The sequence below is a fragment of the Phalacrocorax aristotelis genome, chromosome 7, assembly GCF_949628215.1.
Source record: "Phalacrocorax aristotelis chromosome 7, bGulAri2.1, whole genome shotgun sequence".
NCBI classification, from domain to species: domain Eukaryota; kingdom Metazoa; phylum Chordata; class Aves; order Suliformes; family Phalacrocoracidae; genus Phalacrocorax; species Phalacrocorax aristotelis.
The window spans coordinates 40,413,716-40,433,796 of NC_134282.1; the positions used below are offsets into that span (position 1 = coordinate 40,413,716).

The 20,081-nt window shown below is 38.0% G+C and overlaps 1 protein-coding gene across 1 annotated transcript in view; it reads left to right on the top strand.

The window, feature by feature from the left end:
• PRTG (protogenin) overlaps positions 1 to 20,081 on the top strand; it is a 93,317-nt gene that overhangs the window by 41,852 nt on the left and 31,384 nt on the right. Inside the window, 4 exon segments of the mRNA XM_075100311.1 lie at positions 440 to 687; positions 4,613 to 4,777; positions 5,837 to 6,142; positions 7,333 to 7,521. Coding sequence (XP_074956412.1) covers positions 440 to 687; positions 4,613 to 4,777; positions 5,837 to 6,142; positions 7,333 to 7,521 — 908 coding nt within the window.

Here is a 20,081-nt window from a genome sequence, read left to right on the forward strand (position 1 = left end):
GGGGAGGGGAAGAACTGAAGTGATTTCACCACAAAGTTGCTCTAGATTTATAGTCGTATAGCAGAGACCAGAATCTCACTAGGGTTTTGAGGCTCCATTTCACTATTTCTATATAGTGAGCAGCTCATGTTAAAGAGTTAGTTAAGGATGACAACCCTAAGGTGGTGCTTTTTGCACATGGGAAATAGATTTACAGGCTTGTTTTCACTGTACCTGGCTTTGCAGGCATAAACTTAAACATGACATGTTTTGAGGAACACTTCAAGTTGCTAAATTTCCCAGCTGCACATCCATTTCTAACAGAAGAGTTTGTAGCGCATAAATCAGTTATACTAAACTCATGAAGCAGAGGCAAATGTAACTGTTGTTGCATTATGTAGAGCTAAGTTTATCCATGATGTGAGCTTTTTTCCCTCCTTTTTCTTCCTTTTGGATTCAGTAAATTGGTGATTAACCAGATCATTCCTGAAGATGATGCCATTTATCAGTGCATGGCTGAGAATAGCCAGGGATCTATTCTCTCCAGGGCCAGGCTTACTGTAGTTATGTCAGAAGACAGACCCAGTGCACCTTACAATGTCCATGCTGAAACGATGTCAAGCTCAGCAATCTTGCTAGCATGGGAGAGGCCACTGTATAATTCAGACAAAGTGATTGCATACTCTGTGCATTACATGAAAGCAGAAGGTAAGCAGTTTGATTTAAATACTCTTTAACTATTTATTTGTGGTAAGAACTTGAAGATCCTTGCAAAGACTGTCAAATTTTAATGGCTTTTAACCAGGACTGCATCACAGCATATTGGCATATAAATGCATATTGTAATCAACTGGAATGCTTGGGGAAAAATGCTTTTGCCTTATTTCATTTGTGGGACCTGGTGTTCTTTCAACTCACACCTGTCTCATTGCTCCAGTGAGCAGATTTTGAAGTTAGGAATGGGCTTTAAAACCTGGGGTCTCCATACTAGTATTTGGGTTTCCCTCTGTCCTTGGCAGGAGCTTCTGCTAACTCGCACATGTGTGTGCTTGGCAGGGAAGGACAGAGCATGCAGCAGAATCCTGGAGGCTTACAGAGTTGAACTTCTCATGAGAGACAGCTCTTTTGTCTGGATCCCCAAATTCTAGTGACTTTAGTGGATTTCATATATTTTGGAGTAGATTAATTGATACTTTATTGGCTTAACTATCTTCTCTTAGAACAAATATTGGCTGAATGGTAAAATACACTCCCTTTTCACCTCTTTGTCTCCTATAATGAGGAAAATATACTCAGACTCTAAAATATGGTGCAATAGCCAAGAATGGTTTATCCTAGTCTCTGGAATGATATAAAAATTCCTATGTAAAAGGGAATTGGTAGTTGGAATAAAGATGAGTAAGGGGTTTTAAAATGTCTAGTTAGTATTATGTAATTGCTTTAAGTTAAGGTAATCTTTAAGGTGACAGAAAACAGGCATTTTTCATGAGCAGGAGAATTGATTGCCAAATGACTTGAAAATTTTAGGTGCGTGGCTTAAACTAAGCTGCAGTGCAGCTCTGTTTTCTGGGAGTGATTTCTTCTTCCATTTCTATTCAGTAAGTGGTTTAGTCAAGGACAGGATTGCAGATGCTCAGCTCTGTGTGGAATACCAGCCTGCCATCTGCTAAGCAGAGGACAGGAAGGACAGCTTAATTACTCTAATGCTGATGCAGGAATAGCTGCCTTTGCTTTTGCAAGTGGGATATTTCAGGGCACAAGAGAATTTTGTCTGAAGGAAGGAAGAAAGGAAAGAATTTTAAAAGATAATGAGGACAAGAGGTGCGGGAAATTACCCCCTACACTTTCAGTCACTGATGTATTGTGCTCACAACGCCCTCTTAAAGCTACTATGAATAAAGTCGTGCGAGGAAAGTTATCTGGGTAATTGTATGTCCAGTGCCAGTTTAGAGAGCAGAGACCAGTTTCTCTTCTTCAAAGAAAATTGGAAAACTGTCCTTAGGGAAGTGTGTATTTGTGCAGGAAATATTCTTGCACAGCAGTGAAAGGAGGTGTCTTCTTAAATGTATTTTCTGCAAAATCATTTTGCAATCCCTCCTTCATTTGCTTGCTTATCCAAAGGCAATATTTCTGTGAAATGAGATTGTAGCATGTCTTGGTTTAAAAGAAAAAAAACAACCCCTCCAAACAAAAGCAAGCAAGCAACCAAAAACCTCTGATTTATTTGAACTTGCTTTCTCAAATACCCATTTTTTTTTCGCCATCTTTCCAGATTGTCTTGTGATATTTACTTTATCTAATATAATGCTTTTGTGCATCCTTTCACATTAGTAAAGAAATCCACACAGGGAGAGTGGGGAGGGATGTGTTAAGAGCAGTAATTACAGTGGTGGGAATCAAAATGTAGGTGACCTCCATGTGTTTTTCCTTTGGTAACTTGATTAGGTAGTACCAGAAGGTCTGCATCAGGACATAAACCCACTTTTGTCTCATTTTGTAGAAAGAATGTTGACCTTCAAATGTTAGTAGAGTGCACTTCTCTAAAAATAATTGCTTTCTAACTTGATAGTCTGTAAACCTTTCTGAGGATGTTGCCCACATATCAGAGGTGTTATTAAAAACCTAGAAAATGCATTTGTGACAAAGTATCACATCAGCCATCTCTCAAATGTAAATTTAGAAGCAATTATGTTTAAAGAAATGCAAATTAAGTAATAATGAAAATCTTTCGATTACATTCAAACTATACCAGGCCATAGAGGTCTAACATAGACTGACATTATCCACACCTTATTTACTCTGTAAGACTTCTGGTAAATTATGTATTAATGTAAATAGTTTGTATGAATGTATTGCTTTCATTATTCCTTTCAGCCTGTCTTTCTTCGGTCTGCTCTCACACCCTGTTGCAGACCCTAATGAAGATTAAAAATTCTCTCAGATGTATCTGACTTAACTAGAGTATATCTTACTTGCTTAAAGCTTCTCACGTGGAACTCTTACTTTATGCATTTATTATGTTCACATATCGCTCTCTTGTTTTAGTTAGGAACCACATTTGTCAGTGTGAATAAAGAACATTTTATTGCCAAAGAAAAACAGTGCTAGCTAAGTCTCCGAAGTTGTACTGCTGCATACAGTTCCATAAACTTTAAACAGAAGGGAAAACTGGATTAATCATATGCAGTTCTGTGGAGTTTTTTCTGTAGACTTCACAATGTGGTAGGTGCTCTGAATACAAAAGATACCATCACTCATTTGATGTCGCAACTCAAGTATTCCAATGTTTCACTGTAAAAACAGGTTCAGGTCCTCTTCCCTATATTAAAAAAAAAAAAAGATAGTCTTTTAATCAAGTTAGTTGGAAAAGCTAACAGGTGGATTTTTGTGGTTTTCTTTTTTGTTTCTTTAAGCAGAATATTCTACATTCAAATTGGGGTCATAGTAGCAAGAAGAATAAGGGTCTGATGAGCGTGCATGTTGGAGTGTGTTAATTCCTTGTTAGTGATTTAGAAAAGGCACAAAGGGAACACTGATTGTAGTGGAAGGCAAGCCTTGTTCTCTATTATGGCTGTTTCATTAGGGCCTCTGCATGAGGCCTAGCAATCCATTCAATGAGAGAACAAGTCCTTTTAATTTGAGCTCAAGGTTCTTGTTTAGGAGGTCAGAAATCATGCCTTGCAATTCCTAATTAATAATCCATTAACTAGTCTGTTGTGAGATGCTCGTAATCTTGTCTAATTAAAATGCTATCAAGTTAATTCATAAATGTGGGAAAACTTAATGGTGGAATTTGCCTTTCGTTTTGTTTATAAATTCAGTTGTGAAGAGGAGGAGCTGGGTCTTCCAGAGGTTTGATTAAGTTGACATGCACTTGGCATGAATTGTTAGTTAACACAGCAGCTTTCACCACACTTATTCCACTTTATAGCCTTCCTCTATAGGAATAAAGCCCAATAAAGATAAGGACTGCTGTATGTATTGCTATGCATATTTCAATGTGAATTGCTGAGAATTTTTTTTAAACAACTCACTAAGGAGCCAAACATTTTTGAAGCACATTCTGGTCTGTTCTTATTGGCATTTTTCCAAATTAAAGAAAAAAGTGTCAATCAAATGTAATAGAATTCACAGGGCTAAAATGAGGTCCTTTTGCTGAATAAATTCCTTCTGTTTGTTTCTTTTGGGGGGGCGTGTGTTTGTTTTGTTTTTGATGGAGTGGAGCCCTTGCATTCCTTGCAGTCTGCTATAGAAAGGCTCTGTAAATAGATTTTGAAAAAAATCACACTGACTCTAAACAAATAGATTTAGAAGCTTGGTATGAATTATAAGGCTATTAGAGCTTGTCTGTTGTGTTACTGTACATTGGTCACAGTTGTGACTAATTCTAAATAGGGTTTAAAGTTACATTCAGCATCTCTTATTCAGGAAAATCCTGAAACACCATAATGTACACCACAGCAAGACACAGTTAATCCTGTGCATAAAAGAGCTTTTACTTAGTAGGGTTGAAAAAAATAGAGGTAGGCTCGGGGAGAACATGAATTAACTTTGTAAGATCTTAAATCCAAGACACTGTGATGTTTAGGGATTGTCAGGAATTTTTGTTTGTTGAACCCTTGTTTTATGCCAGGTTTAAATAATGAAGAGTACCAAGTGGTCATTGGAAATGACACAACCCATTACATTATTGATGACTTGGAACCAGCCAGCAACTACACCTTCTATATTGTAGCTTACATGCCTCTGGGAGCCAGTCAGATGTCAGATCATGTGACTCAACACACCCTTGAAGATGGTAAGACAAATACCACTGATTTAGGTGAACATTTTTATTTGCACTGAACAAAAACGTGCAGTCCAGTGTTAACAGCTGTTGAGGAACCCGAATTTCCATTGATCTCGGTGAGATTTCTGGATACATGCAGTGTAAAACTGAGCCAGCTAGTGAAAAGAATAAGAATCAAATAACGTTCTGACAGGGCAACATTGTATATTGCACAGTGTCATTTTCTATGTTGAAAAACATTTCATTAAATCATGTAAATTACTATTCTAGATCTTTAAGAACTCCCTCAGTGTTGAGCATTTGATGATAGCCTAGGATTTAGTCTCTGTGACTCACTCTTGGGCATCTGAAACATGACTCAAACTGTATACCCACTGCATCTTTTGCTAATTTTGAAGGAAAACTTGGAATAAAAATTTGCTATACCAAAAAAATTGAACTTTTTTTGTTTGGGTTTTTTTGTATATGTGCTTATTAGTAGAATCAGAATTTCATAAAAGACCCTACTGACAGACTTCTGTGCAGTGATTTAACTAAATCTGAACGTCATGACAACAACAAACTGTTTAGTATAGTTCATTGGAACTGACTAATAAATCGTGACAGGGTTAAGCTTTGGCAGCATGGAACATTGTCAGTTCCAGTTGTCCGCCTGTCTCTTTGCCAGGAGTTACTACCCTAATTACATGGTTGGTGGAAGAGAACATCTACTGAGCCTTCAACAGTACAGGTGGTTGTCTAGATTCTCAGTTGAAGCTGCTGCATCTAACCTTGACAGTCAGTTTGTCTGAACAGTAAGGTACTGATTGCCTTTGATTACTGATGGCAGCAGTAAGGGAAGAAAATGTTGAGGGCCTTGCAGAAAGGAGTTTGCTAAGGCTATACTGCATACAGAAGGTGAGAAGTATGAGCATTGTCAAGATATCCTTAAAACAAACAATAATCTACAACACTTCTTGGATTATTTACTCTTATATTACTGGCATCTTATCATAGGCTAAGGTGTGAGATGAGAATTTTTCGTCTCTCATTTCCCTGAGTTCAAAAGCTCTGTCTTTTCCTTTTTAGTTCCCTTGAGAGCTCCTGAAATTAGTTTGACAAGCAGGAGTCCTACAGATATTCTCATCTCTTGGCTGCCAATTCCTCCAAAATACAGGAGAGGTCAGGTGGTCCTGTACCGTCTGTCTTTCCGCCTTAGCACAGAGACTAAAGTCCAAGTCTTGGAGCTTCCAGGGACTTCAGATGAATATCTCCTCGAAGGCCTGAGGCCTGACAGTGTCTACTTGGTCCGTATCACTGCTGCAACAAGGATTGGCTGGGGAGAGGCATCATTGTGGACTTCTCACAGAACTCCCAAAGCTACAAGTGTGAAAGGTAATTCTTAACATTACCGGCAGTCTGGAGATGGGGTCAATTGCAGGCTTTATCTGAAGGCTACAAATTTTTCTGACAGATAGTGCAAGGATGTGAAATAGGTTTTCCCATTACATGTTCTTGTTCTGGTGATCTAGAAAATAGTGTTCTATGATTATGTATCAGCTGCAAAAACTTATGATTCCTTTAAGAAATTAAATAAAGTTAATACATAGTTTCAGGATCAAAAGCTGAAAAGGAACTAATCTGTCTTATGAAAGGCCTTATATGTGACAGGAGAAGGAAAAGCTGATATTTTTTTTTTGGTGTCAATCTTTGATTATTTCCACATGTTGATACTCACATATTTGACATGGTGGCAGGAAACTTTAATTCATGTTTGTGAGCTGCTCAAATGTTTTAGCTTGTGGACTCATTTCCAATGATGACACAGTTTGCTTCACTTCTCTATAATTTAAATTAAAAACTCCAACAATCCCAAACCCGATTTTTGGTTGGTGTAAAATACTTTTCAGCAAATTGGGGCATTACGCAATAGCAGTGTGCACAGATACTTAAAAGATCTGAGTTGATACATGTATGTCTGTATTACAAACAGAATGCATCTATGTTTTGATTATGCAAAATGACCTGATATTTGAAGCCCAATTTATATTGTTCTAACTGAGATTTGGATTACATTATTATTTAGTAATGTCATGCAGAAGAGCATTCAGCCTTGCATGAATGGCTTGAAAAAGATGTAGATTTGAATTTGTAACTTTATTTCTTAGCTGTAATCCAAATCCATCCACTTTGGATTTCGTTGAGTTTTGACTGTAGCAAATTATTAGCACTTGATGAACTGTGATGTTATAGTTAATCATATTTGCTCTGGCTCACTTTAAAAAGGAGGTAATGTTATAACTGTCTTTGGAGTGTTTTAATTTTTCTTTGAAAATAACTACCTTATAAATTTATTTATTTATTTATTAAGATACAGAATTAAAAAATGTTTCTGTTCTGATTTCTCCTAAATTAAATTGTTAGATTAGTTTACAGGAAGTCAGACATCATAATAAAGAAATAGTTATGTGAGTACACAAATTAACTAGAATCAGAGTCATGAGCGAACTTTGGGCATCCAGGTTTTTGTGTGAAAAATAGGTGTTTGTAGAAGATAAGAATATTATATGTTTCTCTGAAACAAGCACCAAAGTCTCCTGAGCTGCGTTTGGAGCCGATGAACTGTACAACCATTACAGTACAGTGGCAGCAGGACTCTGAGGATACTGCAGCTATTCAAGGGTACAAGCTGTATTACAAGGAAGAAGGCCAACAGGAGAATGGACCAATTCTGTTGGACGCCAGTGATCTTGAGTATACTGTCAGTGGTTTAGGTGAGTATGTAAAATATTTCTTAACTGTTCTGGAAGTCAGCAAAGTCAAAGGACATCTTAGGGAGCTTAAATCATTAGGCCAGTAAGGCAACGATGTTAGGTTTGGCCATTTATTTTCCCAGCCATAAGTTTTGCAAGGTTGAGTTATGCTGCTGATGGAATAATCCTCTCCCAAAATACGTGTTGTGCAACACTTAGGGAATGAGATCTTGTAAATCTTGTGTAAGTTGGAAGAGGGTCATTCAACTACTTATCACAAGATACAGAACTTACAGTTAGTAAATCCTGCTATTAAACGAAGTATCTTTTTAATATTCAATTTATCCTAATTTTTTTCAGCTTTTGTGTATTTACACCTGATCTAGTAGCAGTGAAAGATTAAGACAAAATACTAAAGACTTTTCTAAAAGAAGAGACTTCTAAACATCTAAAGATATTTCTAGTCTATTTCTCTGTTATTTGTAGCCTTTGTCACAGCTATACTGCACAACAAGCACTGCTTGCTCACCATAGTAGCAAGTAGGCCTTGTGCATGTTATTATCCTTTTAATATTTTTAAGGAGTACTGGTAAATATTTGCAGGACTGAGAACAAAGATTAGGGCACAAAGCTTGCTGAGTCCCACTGGAGTCTTCCTATTAATCATCTGACCCTGTTTCCTCCTATAGCTCTTGCGATGTATATTAGTACAGATGTGTTGGTATTATCCCTAGGTAGAAGGCGCTTCCATTTGCATGTATAACTGAGAATTTCTCTTGTAAAAAGATGTGACCTATAATGTAATCAGATGAGTTAAACAGGAATTTGACACTTACTGTTTGAAGTGTGTTGAGATAGTTCGCTTAGGGGTAGTGTGGAGAATTAATTTTGACTAAATATCACAATTGACCTGCAGCCTTAACTAGGTCAAATGGCCTCTTGACCATACTCAAATATTCTCATCTGCTGCATACAGTTGAGATAATATTTTAGGAAAGATTTGAGGAGAGCATTCTGCTCTGTTAACTGGACAACTGACCATCTGTGACCATTTCTACCCAGAGCGTCTGGCAGCAGCTGACTATTTAACAGAACTGTGAGACAAAAGAGCAGTGGGTTGAAAGGCTGTGGTGTCTGTGTCCTAGGATATAAATGCTTTTTTTTTCCTCATTATGCAGTTACAAAGCAGTAATTTCAGACACATGCAAATTTCTTATCTATGTGATCCACATCATATGGATTTTCACAGTACCATAACCCTCCTCAGATTAAAATATTATTTTACAGAATTATGTTAGAATGTATATTATCTGTGTAATTTTACTGGTTTTTTCTTTCCAGTAAGCATGTAGACAGAAGAGAAAACAAAAGCAAAGTGAGTTTGGGAAATTACAACTTTCATATGGTCACATTGTTAACTGAATTATGAGAAGTGTGGACACAGAAGAATTCATGTGCTTGAGTTAACTGTTCAGTCATGATGTGTGCTGTGTGTTGAGTGTTTATTTCTTTTCATAGTTCTGAGTATCTAAATATGGTGATCAAAATATGATACATTCTGTATAATCTAATTGTCGTAATTAATATTTTTCACATATGCATACTTTATGCTGTCATAGGTTAGATCTACTGAAGAGTATTTTTTTCAAATAACTTTAGTAGAGGTAATCTTTTTTTAATAGAATGTACTGAGTTATTTGAAGTGTATATCAAATATGGGAGGTTTTCCTATGTAAATTTCTTTGCTGGTTTCTTATTTTTGTTTGCTCTGTAGCATTTACAGAAAAATGCGCTTATTGCTACAGCTACAAAAGACTCACTTGGCACAGGAAATTCTATTAGGTTATGATTTTCCACTGCTAAGATGATTACATATTTTGAAGCCTGGAAAGTTCACATGGACTTCTCACAGTGACAGTGTCTCTATGATTACTGTATTTGCCCATTGAGAAGCTGCTGGTTTGAAATATTGGTGTACTCTAAATTATTTCTTAGAAAACAGTACTCAACCAACGTTTTTCTGCCTGTGGCTGCTGCACATGTGGACAATATAGCAGGTAGAACTATATGCAATATATAAAGCCACAAAGACTGTAGCAACATCCAAGCATGAAGGAGGGACTGATTTGCTTTTCTTTTTATTTCTTGTGAATAATTTAAATCATTTGGACCAGGTTATTTTATTTATGCATTTCAAATTTAAAATATTATTTATTAGAAAGTGGTCCTACCTGGTAGAATTTAAGATAAAACAAGGTAAGCCACCACTCTAGGTTTTGTGACTATGGTAAACTGAATCTTTGTGAACTGGACAGAGACTTTGAGAACTAATGTTCTGTCATCCATTTGCCTCTCCTGAGGACACTGAACTACTGATTTATTGACAGCCTCTTTAAAATAAGTGTCTTCATTATGAGCTACAGGAATTAGTAGAATACTGCAAGTGTGAAATCTGAACGGGAAAGATGTGCTTTAAGATTTTTGGTTTCGTATATGTTGGATAACATAGTCAAAAGAAAAGGTTATTCCTAATTTGGAAGAATATGCTAATAGAATTAGGTGCTTCTCTTTGGCAAAGATGGAGTAGTTTCTCATGCATTATCTATTGCCAGTGAAGTTATGTGGTTTTCAGACATTCCCTCTTCATGTCTGTCTTTGTCATGACCTAAGGCTGCTCTACCATTCCCTGTTCTCTTGCGTAGTTAACAAACTGCAGGTAGACTTCTAGTGATATTTGGAGCACATCAATATGTCTCTCCTTGGAACTTTCTGCAGATGTTGGTACAACTGCCTACTGTGCAAAATCTGTGTATTTAAAGAAGGCAGTTCACTTCTGTGAAAATTGAAGTGCATCACAAAATCAGAATTCATAATACTCTCTAATCAAAGAGAACATTAGCATTGACATTATAAGCACTGTTGATTGCATTGGTTGTTGATAGCATTGATATAACTACTGTAAATTATTTGCAAATATCTATAGGACTTTTGATGGACAAGTGTGATAGGTAAAGCAGAATCAGCAATGCTAGTGTAAACCAGGTTACAATGATTGAACGTGAAATATAGTAATATGAATATTATGCTGTATGTTTTAACCTCTTGTTGGTTCCTACCTTGTTTTTTGAGAACTGATCTCTCTTACTCCAGTGTAGGTCTACCCAGTTACTTCTGTGTATTTTTAAATTGGATTATTTGGCAAGTAAATAGAAGCCCTGATCAGAGTCAGGGCTGCCATTCTCAAAACAAATCTCCACAGTTTCACAGACATTTATTTGTGTTAAAGGTTTTGGCATTTATTTTTCAATAGCAGGCCATTTCCTAGTCCAGTGTAAATTCCATTATCACTTGAATTTGCCACAGAAGCAGACCCTTGGGTGCATACCATGCATTTTTGCCTCTATTTTTAATTCCTCCTTTGCTTCCTCCTGCTCTAGAAAGTTCTCCTTAACAGAAAGTCTTTCATTATGAGACTTGATGAGCCTGCTGGTACAGGTTCTGTCTCTGTAATGTTTCAGAATATGCATGTTCAGAAGTTGAAGTGAGTTTTGTTGATGGAAGAGTTTGTTTGGGAACCTTCTTGCTGTACAACAGGAGAGAGGTTGGCAAAACTTCGAAGTTAAAATAAAGGGAGTGTCCAGAGAAGCTCATCTCCCCCTGTAAATGTCTTCAAATTATTTTTTTCAAAGAGTATTTTAAGCATGTGCATATGCATCTCTGCCTCAATGATGTTGGTACTCACAACTGACCTAGGTGGACTGTTTGCCTGTTAAACAGCTCACTGTTTGCAGCTGTGTGACTGGAAGGAAGGTATAACCTATACGAGAAGGGCAGTGACTCAGAAGAACCCATTTTAAGCTCATCTGGTTTATTGGAGCCAGGAGCCATTCACAACCAGGTTGTAATGCTGATAGGAATCTCATCCTGGAACCTACATCTAGGGAGAATAAAATAAAATTTAGCTTCTTGGTTAACAAGCTGAAGAAGGCATGATCAATTCTGATGCTGTAACACAAGAATGCTGTTCTTCAAGCTGCCTGGAAGTCTCCCTTTCTGAACCATTTTTAATTTTTCAGTTCTTACCATGCTAGTAATTAACTAAATGAGTGCTGCTCGTGATGGGGAATGCAACATGTTCTTGTGCCATTAATGCCTTCTATGCTTGGAGGGAGGGAGAGAGGAAAGCAAGAATTCACTCTGCTAATTAATCCTTCTGTAGTTGCTGTCTGGGAGCTACACCACCTTGAGTGATGGTAGTTACAGTGAGGATTTCATAAAGTTGCACTTCGGTGATAAGGCTAATGTAGAGTCTCATGAAATGCACACGAAACCCTGAGGCAAGCAGGTTGTGGCAGAGATGTGTGCACCTTGGGTACTCTTTTTCTTTCTGTTGCATACAAGATGATATTGCAGTAAATAATGGTTTTCAGGCAGATACCTTAGGGGATGGAAAAACTGGTCTGTTAGCTTTGGTGAAAACGCCTTGAGCGTGGGAGCCCACATACCTTGGCCTTTCCCTGGTGAAGGCCCCTCCCCAGGAGAGCTTGTGGAGTGGAGTGTCCCATGCTGGAAGCTGCTGGCACCACAGGGCTTGGGGCGCTTGCAGGCTGCAGGGGACTGGGCAGAAATTGCCAGGTGATTTGACAGCTATGAGATGGAGTGCATTTGCTTTTTTTTTTTAAAAAAAAAATTGGTTGGTGATTCCTCTGAGGCTTGGAAAAACTGCAAGCTCTCTCTCTGGGAAACCATATGCACTGACTGGGGTCATCTGAGCTGTTTAACATGAGGGGCATGACAATCCCTTACTGTTTTTCCTGGTACTCCAGTTTTACATTACTCAGTGACATTTTCACCTGCCTCAATCTAGTTCTTTTGGAAAAATAATCAGATTCTGTCAGACTCACTTGTGAGATTTACTCCAAAAAGTTTGGTCTAAGTTAGAAGAACTTTGAGGCATGGAAGTTTTTCTACGACCTACCTCTTTCCAACTGCAGAGAGGAGAAATATGGGAAAGTGCACCCCTACCCACCTCCCCTCAACTTGGACAAAATTTCCAAGGGAAGAATTTGTCAAAGTCTAAATGATGCAAAGACATTTTGTGACCCTGCATGGCACTCTCCTTTGAAAAGGGGGCTTGTGCCAAAGAATTAGCCAACTACCTACAATGCTTAGCATTTCCCAAGAGATGTGGCCTCCAGTTGTTCAATTTCACCTGGATCTATTTGTATCATGTTACAACCATGATTATAGCTAAGCTTTAGTCTAGGGCAGCCAAGTTGAAAAGTGATTCTACATTCTATAGAAATTGAATAAAGTGTGTAAGAAGAGTCAATACAAAGAAGTTCTCCAATTAAACTGCCTGATTCATGTCAACCAAGTGTGTCTTGTAATAATTCTGTAAAAGTGCTTATGAAGTTATTTAAAGCAGTTGATATGATGGTCAGATACGACCTGGTGGTTTCATTTGCACCATATCGCAAGTGGTTGTGCTAGAAAAATATAAGTTTTTAAAATTACATCTCTGACAGCTTTGACATCTTTCTCATAAAGAACTGCAAGTGCTGTAATATTGAGAAAGAATAAGAGCATCACATGTGTTCATGTAGTTATTTCTGGTAGCTAGGGCTACAATTTCAGTTTTATCCCTGGTTTTGTTGGTGTAAAAATGTAGTCTCACATACTTGTATCTGAAAATTCTGGGATATTCAAAATTGTGTATGTGGGAATTGATATTGCTTTTTGATTATAAGTTACTATGGAAATTTAGCTTGGGATTCTCATACAAATTCAAGGAGCCAGGCGTTCCTATAGTTTCCTGAAATGATTTGAAAGAAACAGCTCTTCTCCCTCAACTCTCAATTTTTTTTTTAATTTCATAGTTAACTGTTCTCAAATGCCATTCAATAAAATATAATCCAGTATTACAGATATTCTTTATTTATGCTTGAGATATTTTATATCTATATATACCTCTGCTTGAGGTATTGACAGAGTAGTAGAACAGGCTGCCCAGAGAGGTTGTGGAGTCTCCTTCCCTGGAGACATTCAAAACCTGTCTGGACGAGTTCCTGTGCCCCCTGCTCTGTGTGTACCTGCTCAAGCAGGGGGGTTGGACAAGATGATCTCCAGAGATCCCTTCCAACCCCTACCATTCTGTGATTCTGTGATATCAGATCAGACACTCACAGTTAATGGAATGTTGATTTGAACAAACTACAGCTCTGTTTAAAAAAATAAGATCAGAAATTTAGGTCTTAATAAAACTCAACTAAAAGCTCAGTTTTCTTGCTTGGAAGATCAGATTATAGCACTGTATGCTGTATATACTGTAGCCATTATATTTACATTGTTACATAGTGAAAAGTGTCTAATAGCTCAGTAGGTGACCAGGACAAATACTATCATTTATTTCCACTGTTTACACCAGGGTCAGTCTAGTGTTTACGCATGCTGATTACATCCTTAAACTAAACCTCTTATCTGTCAGTTCTGATTTTGTGTAACAGGCTTGCTACTACTACTTATCAGCTAAAACATAAGGGATTTGCTGGGGAGGGGGGATGAATTTGTCATATTGCACAGTAATAAAACCAAAAGCCCAAGAAGTAGACTGGGCCTGTTTAAAAGTAACCTCTTCCTCAGCTAACTGTGACCTCTTCCTCCTTCGCAGACATGGCAGTTTATGTATATTTGTACTTAACAAACCTGAGGTCTTGCATGATCCTGGTATGAACAAGAGACACACACTGCCTACTTCAGAATCATAAAAGGCAGACCTGACACCACTCTAAATGACCCTGTCTTCCAAATGCAGACATGGCATGTCTGCATATGATTTTTTTTCCTTGTTTTTTTTTTTTCTTTCAGAGTTTAAAAGGGGAGGGGGGAGAAACCCTTACATATTAAAAGAGAGATCGAAGGGGGCTTTATTACCATGTAACTTTTTTCCCCTGCAAAATATCAAAGCAAATGCTGCTTTGATAAGCTTTTACCTCTTTTATATAAGGAACCATATTGCATTTTACTGTAAGGCTGTAAGTGGAAATAGAGATCAAACTGGGTTTTGTTCTGTTTTCTTGTTGGAATTAACAAACTGTTGCATCATATTTTGTTTCAAATGTATGTCAGTGCCAGTAATTTCTCTAGATGTTTGTAGCAAAGAGCTCCTTTTAGATTCAAATTTACTATTCTTACTTGTGCAAGAACTAGGTTGGGTGGCAGAGGCAGGGAAGGAATCAAACCTATCTTGTGCCACATTTCTGATTATGTATTTGTTGGTCCATGAGCAGCTTGACAAGTACTATGACAAGCAAGCAGGGAATATCAGGAGGTCGCGCAGTGCAAATATACTGAGTTGATGTGACCAGACAAACTGATTCACAGACTCACCTACTTGGTTCATGCCTCCCTTATGGAAGAAAAATACTGAACTAATCTGTTCAGATGAAAAATTTATTCACTCGGGTTGTAAACGTAATTCTTAGTGAGCAAAACTGAAGCTCCTGTTTAACTATGTGGTCCTTTGTTGGAGCTGATTGGCATGGCATCCGTTACAACAGCAGTGTCTTTGGCTCTGCTTTATTTAAGCACTCTTACACATGACTGAGTGGGAATCCTAGATAAATATCGGCTTGTTCTGAGCACATTTGCTGAGGAGAGGCCAGTTAGGTATAAGCTGCTAATGCTGCATACTTACTATGCAGTTCAAGTGCCACATCTGTAAAAATGTAGTGCCTTCCTTCCTGTGTAGTTCTGCAGTTATTTCTCTTGCACTGTGAGCTATTGCAGATTTGTATCATAATTACTTATTTTCACTAAGTTTTGTTCTTAAAAGAAGATTCCTTTGTCATGTATTCTTTCTGACAGCATTTAAGTTTGCTGCTATTTCTTATCCTATTTCTTAAAGAAATTGGATTTATCAATTCTTTTTTTTAAATCACATCACAGTTACTTCTGCCCACATTTTTTTGTTTTTTGAAAGTAAATGTTATTTTCATACAGTTAATTTGAAATGGAAAGCTTTAATTACTTGTAATTTTAAATTACACCATCAAACTTTTTAGTAGGTTACTGATTTAGCCAGTAATCAAATTCAGTGGGTGCTGGAATACTGAAATTTGTAATATCTTCATTAGCAGCATAACTGGTTTTGGTGTTGATTAAAATCTTGCATATGACAGATGCTAGAGGAATCTCTAGGCTTTCTTTGAATTAACTGCAGAGTCATGAAATGGCTCTAAAACTTGTGGAAAATTATGAATTTGTGTACATGCTAAATGCTTAATCTTGGGTCAGAAAGATGAATTCTTGCTCCCTAGCAAGAAACATCTCTCTTAACTAGACAGTTAAGATCTTTCAGAAACAGGTAGACTGTGTTGGAAGGATTGCCCACTATATTTTATGTAACCTTCTTGAACGTGCTCTCTGAACTGATCTAGTTGAACCCATTTATCTGCAAAAATAGTCCTGACATCCTCATTTAAACATGCCTTGAATTCTGCAGTAATTAATTTTAATTTCCCAAGCTAGTGGCTCTTTAAAGGAGAAGGGCATGGTGGGGGAGGAGGTACCCAAGTGTGGAATAAAGATTTAATGTACTGTACTTCAAAAAACAAAAGAGTGAGCTAAAACCAGTTAAGCCTGGGTCTCTGAAGAGATAGTGCGAGCTGTCAGGGTGAGGGAAGTTTCATTATTTCATGGGACAATGCCTTGTAGCAATTTTAAAGGTAACAATGTAAAGATACAGGCTTAACTAAGGCAACAGGAGAGATTATGTTCCATGGGCCCGCTCCAGTAGTGTAGAGGGTTGTTGCCTGTTTCTGAGAGACTTTCTTTCTCTATCAGCTGTCCCTGTGACTGAGTCAGATGCAGTTGTTTCTCTCAGGACATCAGACAAATTGTGTCACAACTTGAAGAACTGGAAACAAGGGTGCTGCAGAGCCTTGGAAATAAGAGGGGAAGATTTTTTTTGTGCTCTGGCAAGGTAACTTGCCAGCCTATAGTAAAGCAAAATGTGTCATCTTCAAGGTATTTAAAGGTAGAATTTTCAGTGGTGGGAAAGTGATTAGAATCTTGCAGGAAATGCTCTCTGCTGCTCTGTGTTCTTGGGGTAGAAATTCCACCATTTAAAGCTAAACCTGTGTGGGATTTCAGTTGGGAAATTGTGTCATGTTGAGTAACAGTTAGGATGTATGCAAATACTGTTTCATTGTTCGTTTGCTGGAGCTGAAGGTTAAAATTTGCTTCATGAAAAAGACACATTGATCACTCTTTACATCGAGAAAGTTGAAAATTATTTCAAATAAAAAGCCTCAAGGTTGCTTTTGGAATGTTTCTAAGTATTACAATGAATACACAATAATATACATTTAATAGCTGTAATGTCAAAGTGAGCAATAAATAAAGACTGATTTCTTGGAAGTGGAAATCAAGTTAAATGTGTACCCCTGTTTAAAGAGAAAAAAGCAAACATTTAACAGTGGCAGGAATGACCAGATAATTGCTCATGTTCCTTAAACAAAACAACAAAATAAACCAAACAAAAAAAAATTTCCTGAACAACTGTGTATGTTCCTGCTATGCAACCTTTTTTAGATTTAAACAGAACTTTAAACACGGTGTTGGGTGTGGTTCCCCCCCCCGCCCCCGAAATGGGAGGATTTGTCTCTAGGAGACAGCATTACTTAATTTGCTATTTATTGGACTTCATTAGTAAAATACTTAAGTCCTGGATTGCAAAGAAACTGCTCCTTGGAGAAAGCTTAGAGAAAACCCCTGTTATAGGAAATTAAATCAACATTGTCCATTAATCATACTGCATGTCAACCCCCAGACCTCTCTTGATTGTTCTTGGTGAATGTGAGGAACCATTAGATGTGTGAGGTCCGTAAAGGTCTGAGTAAGTCAAAGGGGAAGAGTTTAAAAAAATGCCACCATTAGCACATGAAAGACTTCAGAGTGGACAGAAGAAAACATTTGCTGTACAGGGCTAGTTACATTTCTTAATTTTTTTTGCCTGTTTTTTTATTATTTTCTTTTTTTGTTTAACAACAATCCAGATGTTGTGATCAAATGTTAACTTAATTTCTCGTGAGGGTTTTTTTTTTTTAATTGACTATCACCAGTTGTGATAGTTGTATGGGAAAGGTAATAGTAGGGCTCTTTGCGAATTCTGTGTTAGTAATAAGTAAATGCACTTCTAAAGCTTAGCTAATATGTTTTCTGGGAGATTTCCTGCCTTGAGTTAAATATTTGCCATGAAGGTATTATTGCTAACAGAAATATTTTTCTATTTTGGGAAAAGATGCAATTGTGGAAAAGCTGATTCCCCCCTAGGCTGCCTGGAGTCATACTTTTGTGGCAAATGAAGGGAGGGTATGCGGGAAGAGGGGAAAAAAACCCAATCTTGTGGTGGAAGAAGCAGCTCTTGCTGTGAAACTTCTCTTCCGAACCTGTGATTGATTCCCCCCCCCCCCCCCCCCCCCCCCCATATGGGAAAAAGGTTTAGTAGAAATAAGTTTTGCATAAAAAGTGTATTTTGGCATTTACAGTGACTTCCATGGTGTTTTATCCCTATCATAGCTGAATATTGTACTCTGACTCAAGCTGATTATCATTACAAAACAAAAATACTTGTTACTGCCCATGTTTGTAGAAGCTGGGAGAGGGAAATACATTCTTTATCCTGTTTGGTACGTAAGTTAAAATTGAGTTTTCTGCCTCTTGGGTGCATCCAGTTGTGCATGCTGTGGGTCTTTGTACGACTGACACATTTGTATATTCAGACAATGGAGAGGACATAAAATATGGTGTGCTAATACATCTTGAAAATGTGGTCTGCATATCAGATCCCAGGGCCTTTTTTTTGAGGCAGTTGAACTGCAGATGTTTAGAAGTAGTAGGGTAGGACGATGTTTATGGGGGAAGAGAGGCAGACAGGTAGGTGTTGCACTGCTGTGCCTTGTGTCCATTTACCTATCAATTCTCCACCTTCTCCTTTGTATATTTAAGACACAGGTGTGGATGTGCTCACAGCCTGTTGCCTAGGTGTCTATCTGTGTGTCTATATTTGCATGTGTGTATAGAACCTGTTGGGAGAAAACCAGGACATCTTCTGGCTTCCTGATCCTCTCTGTCTTGGTCTAGTACAGCACCTCTCTATCAGAAGCATACCTCTTACTATATAAGTCCTTTATATGAGTTTTTATTTTCACAATAATTGTTAATATTGGCCTAATCTAGTATCTTTTCTCTATTCATGTATTTTGGCCACCTTCTTACTGCTTCTCACTTACCTTTATCTAATTTCTCTTAGTTTCCCATCAGTCCTTATGGCCTCAGTGACAACCACTTGCCTTTGAAAACCCATAGCTGTAGCACTCCCTACCAGTTATTTGTGCTGGAAAACTTTGCTGAGGGATGGCTTGGATGTATTAAGTCTTTGTATGTTATCCCAGCAGAGTAGACAGGTATGCATGGGCAGTGACTGGAAGAGCCCTGTGATACATGCAGTGATAATCACCCCTTTCCTTCAGAAATGACAGCAAGATCATCCTTCCAATCAACCCAATAAAATACCTAAAGAAAAGAACCAAAGCAGAGTCAAGTTGTAGGACAGAAAAGTGGATTGCTTAGCCTGATTCAGAGTGCAGACGAGTCCAGGGTACTCTGGTTGAAGTCCAGGGTACTCTGGCTGGCCCAGCAGTACCTCATCTCCTTTTTTTGCTTGAGCCTCCCTGTTGGAAGATCTGCCATTGAAGGGTCATCTTGCCCCTTGGCAAAGCCAGGAGTTTCCCCTGTCAGACCCCAGAGTTTGTGTGTCCTTTGTGCCCCCATGCAAGGTAGCTGAAGCATGCTGCCTGGAGTGGTGTGACAAAAATCCACTCCTATTTCCACTTTTCTTTGTAATTTCTACTAATAAGACATGCTGTGTTTTTCCAGCGCTTTGTAACTGTTCCAGTGAGTTTCACAGGTGGATGCCCCATCTTACAGGCTAGGTACCTGAAACACAAGAAATAGAAGGGCTATTTTTGTGGAGTTGCTTGGGTACTGATGGTTTAAACAGACTGTGATATGATATTCCCAAAATAAGTGACAGAAATGTGCTGTAAATTTCCAGATTTCCAGCTTTGCATTCAGTCTATTAGATAACAGCTCCCCCTTGAGGGAAACTTCTTTTATTAATAAATTCATAATACAGCTATTCTATCATTGGAGTTTTTGTGTGTATAGGTTTGAGGTTCACAATTTCACCAGGCTGAATGAGATGAAACAGACTCATGGTGGCTGTGTTACATCCTTACCAGCTGGCCGCAGCTGGGAATAGTGAGGTGGCTCTGCCAATGGCTCACTCTGTCACCTTGGGATGTTGCTTAGTTCTTAGAGTTCATGAAAGTGCAACTTGGAATACAATAAAGTAGCAAAAGCTGGCACTTTTGGAAGAAAACACCCCATATTCCTTGTGTACCTGTCTGCTAATTTGTGTTGCTCCTCTCTGTGCTTGCATTAACACTGGTGTGGTTGCACAGGGACAGGGTGGGAAGTTGGCTTGCATGAAAAATGGCTGTGCAAACGAAGGTTGT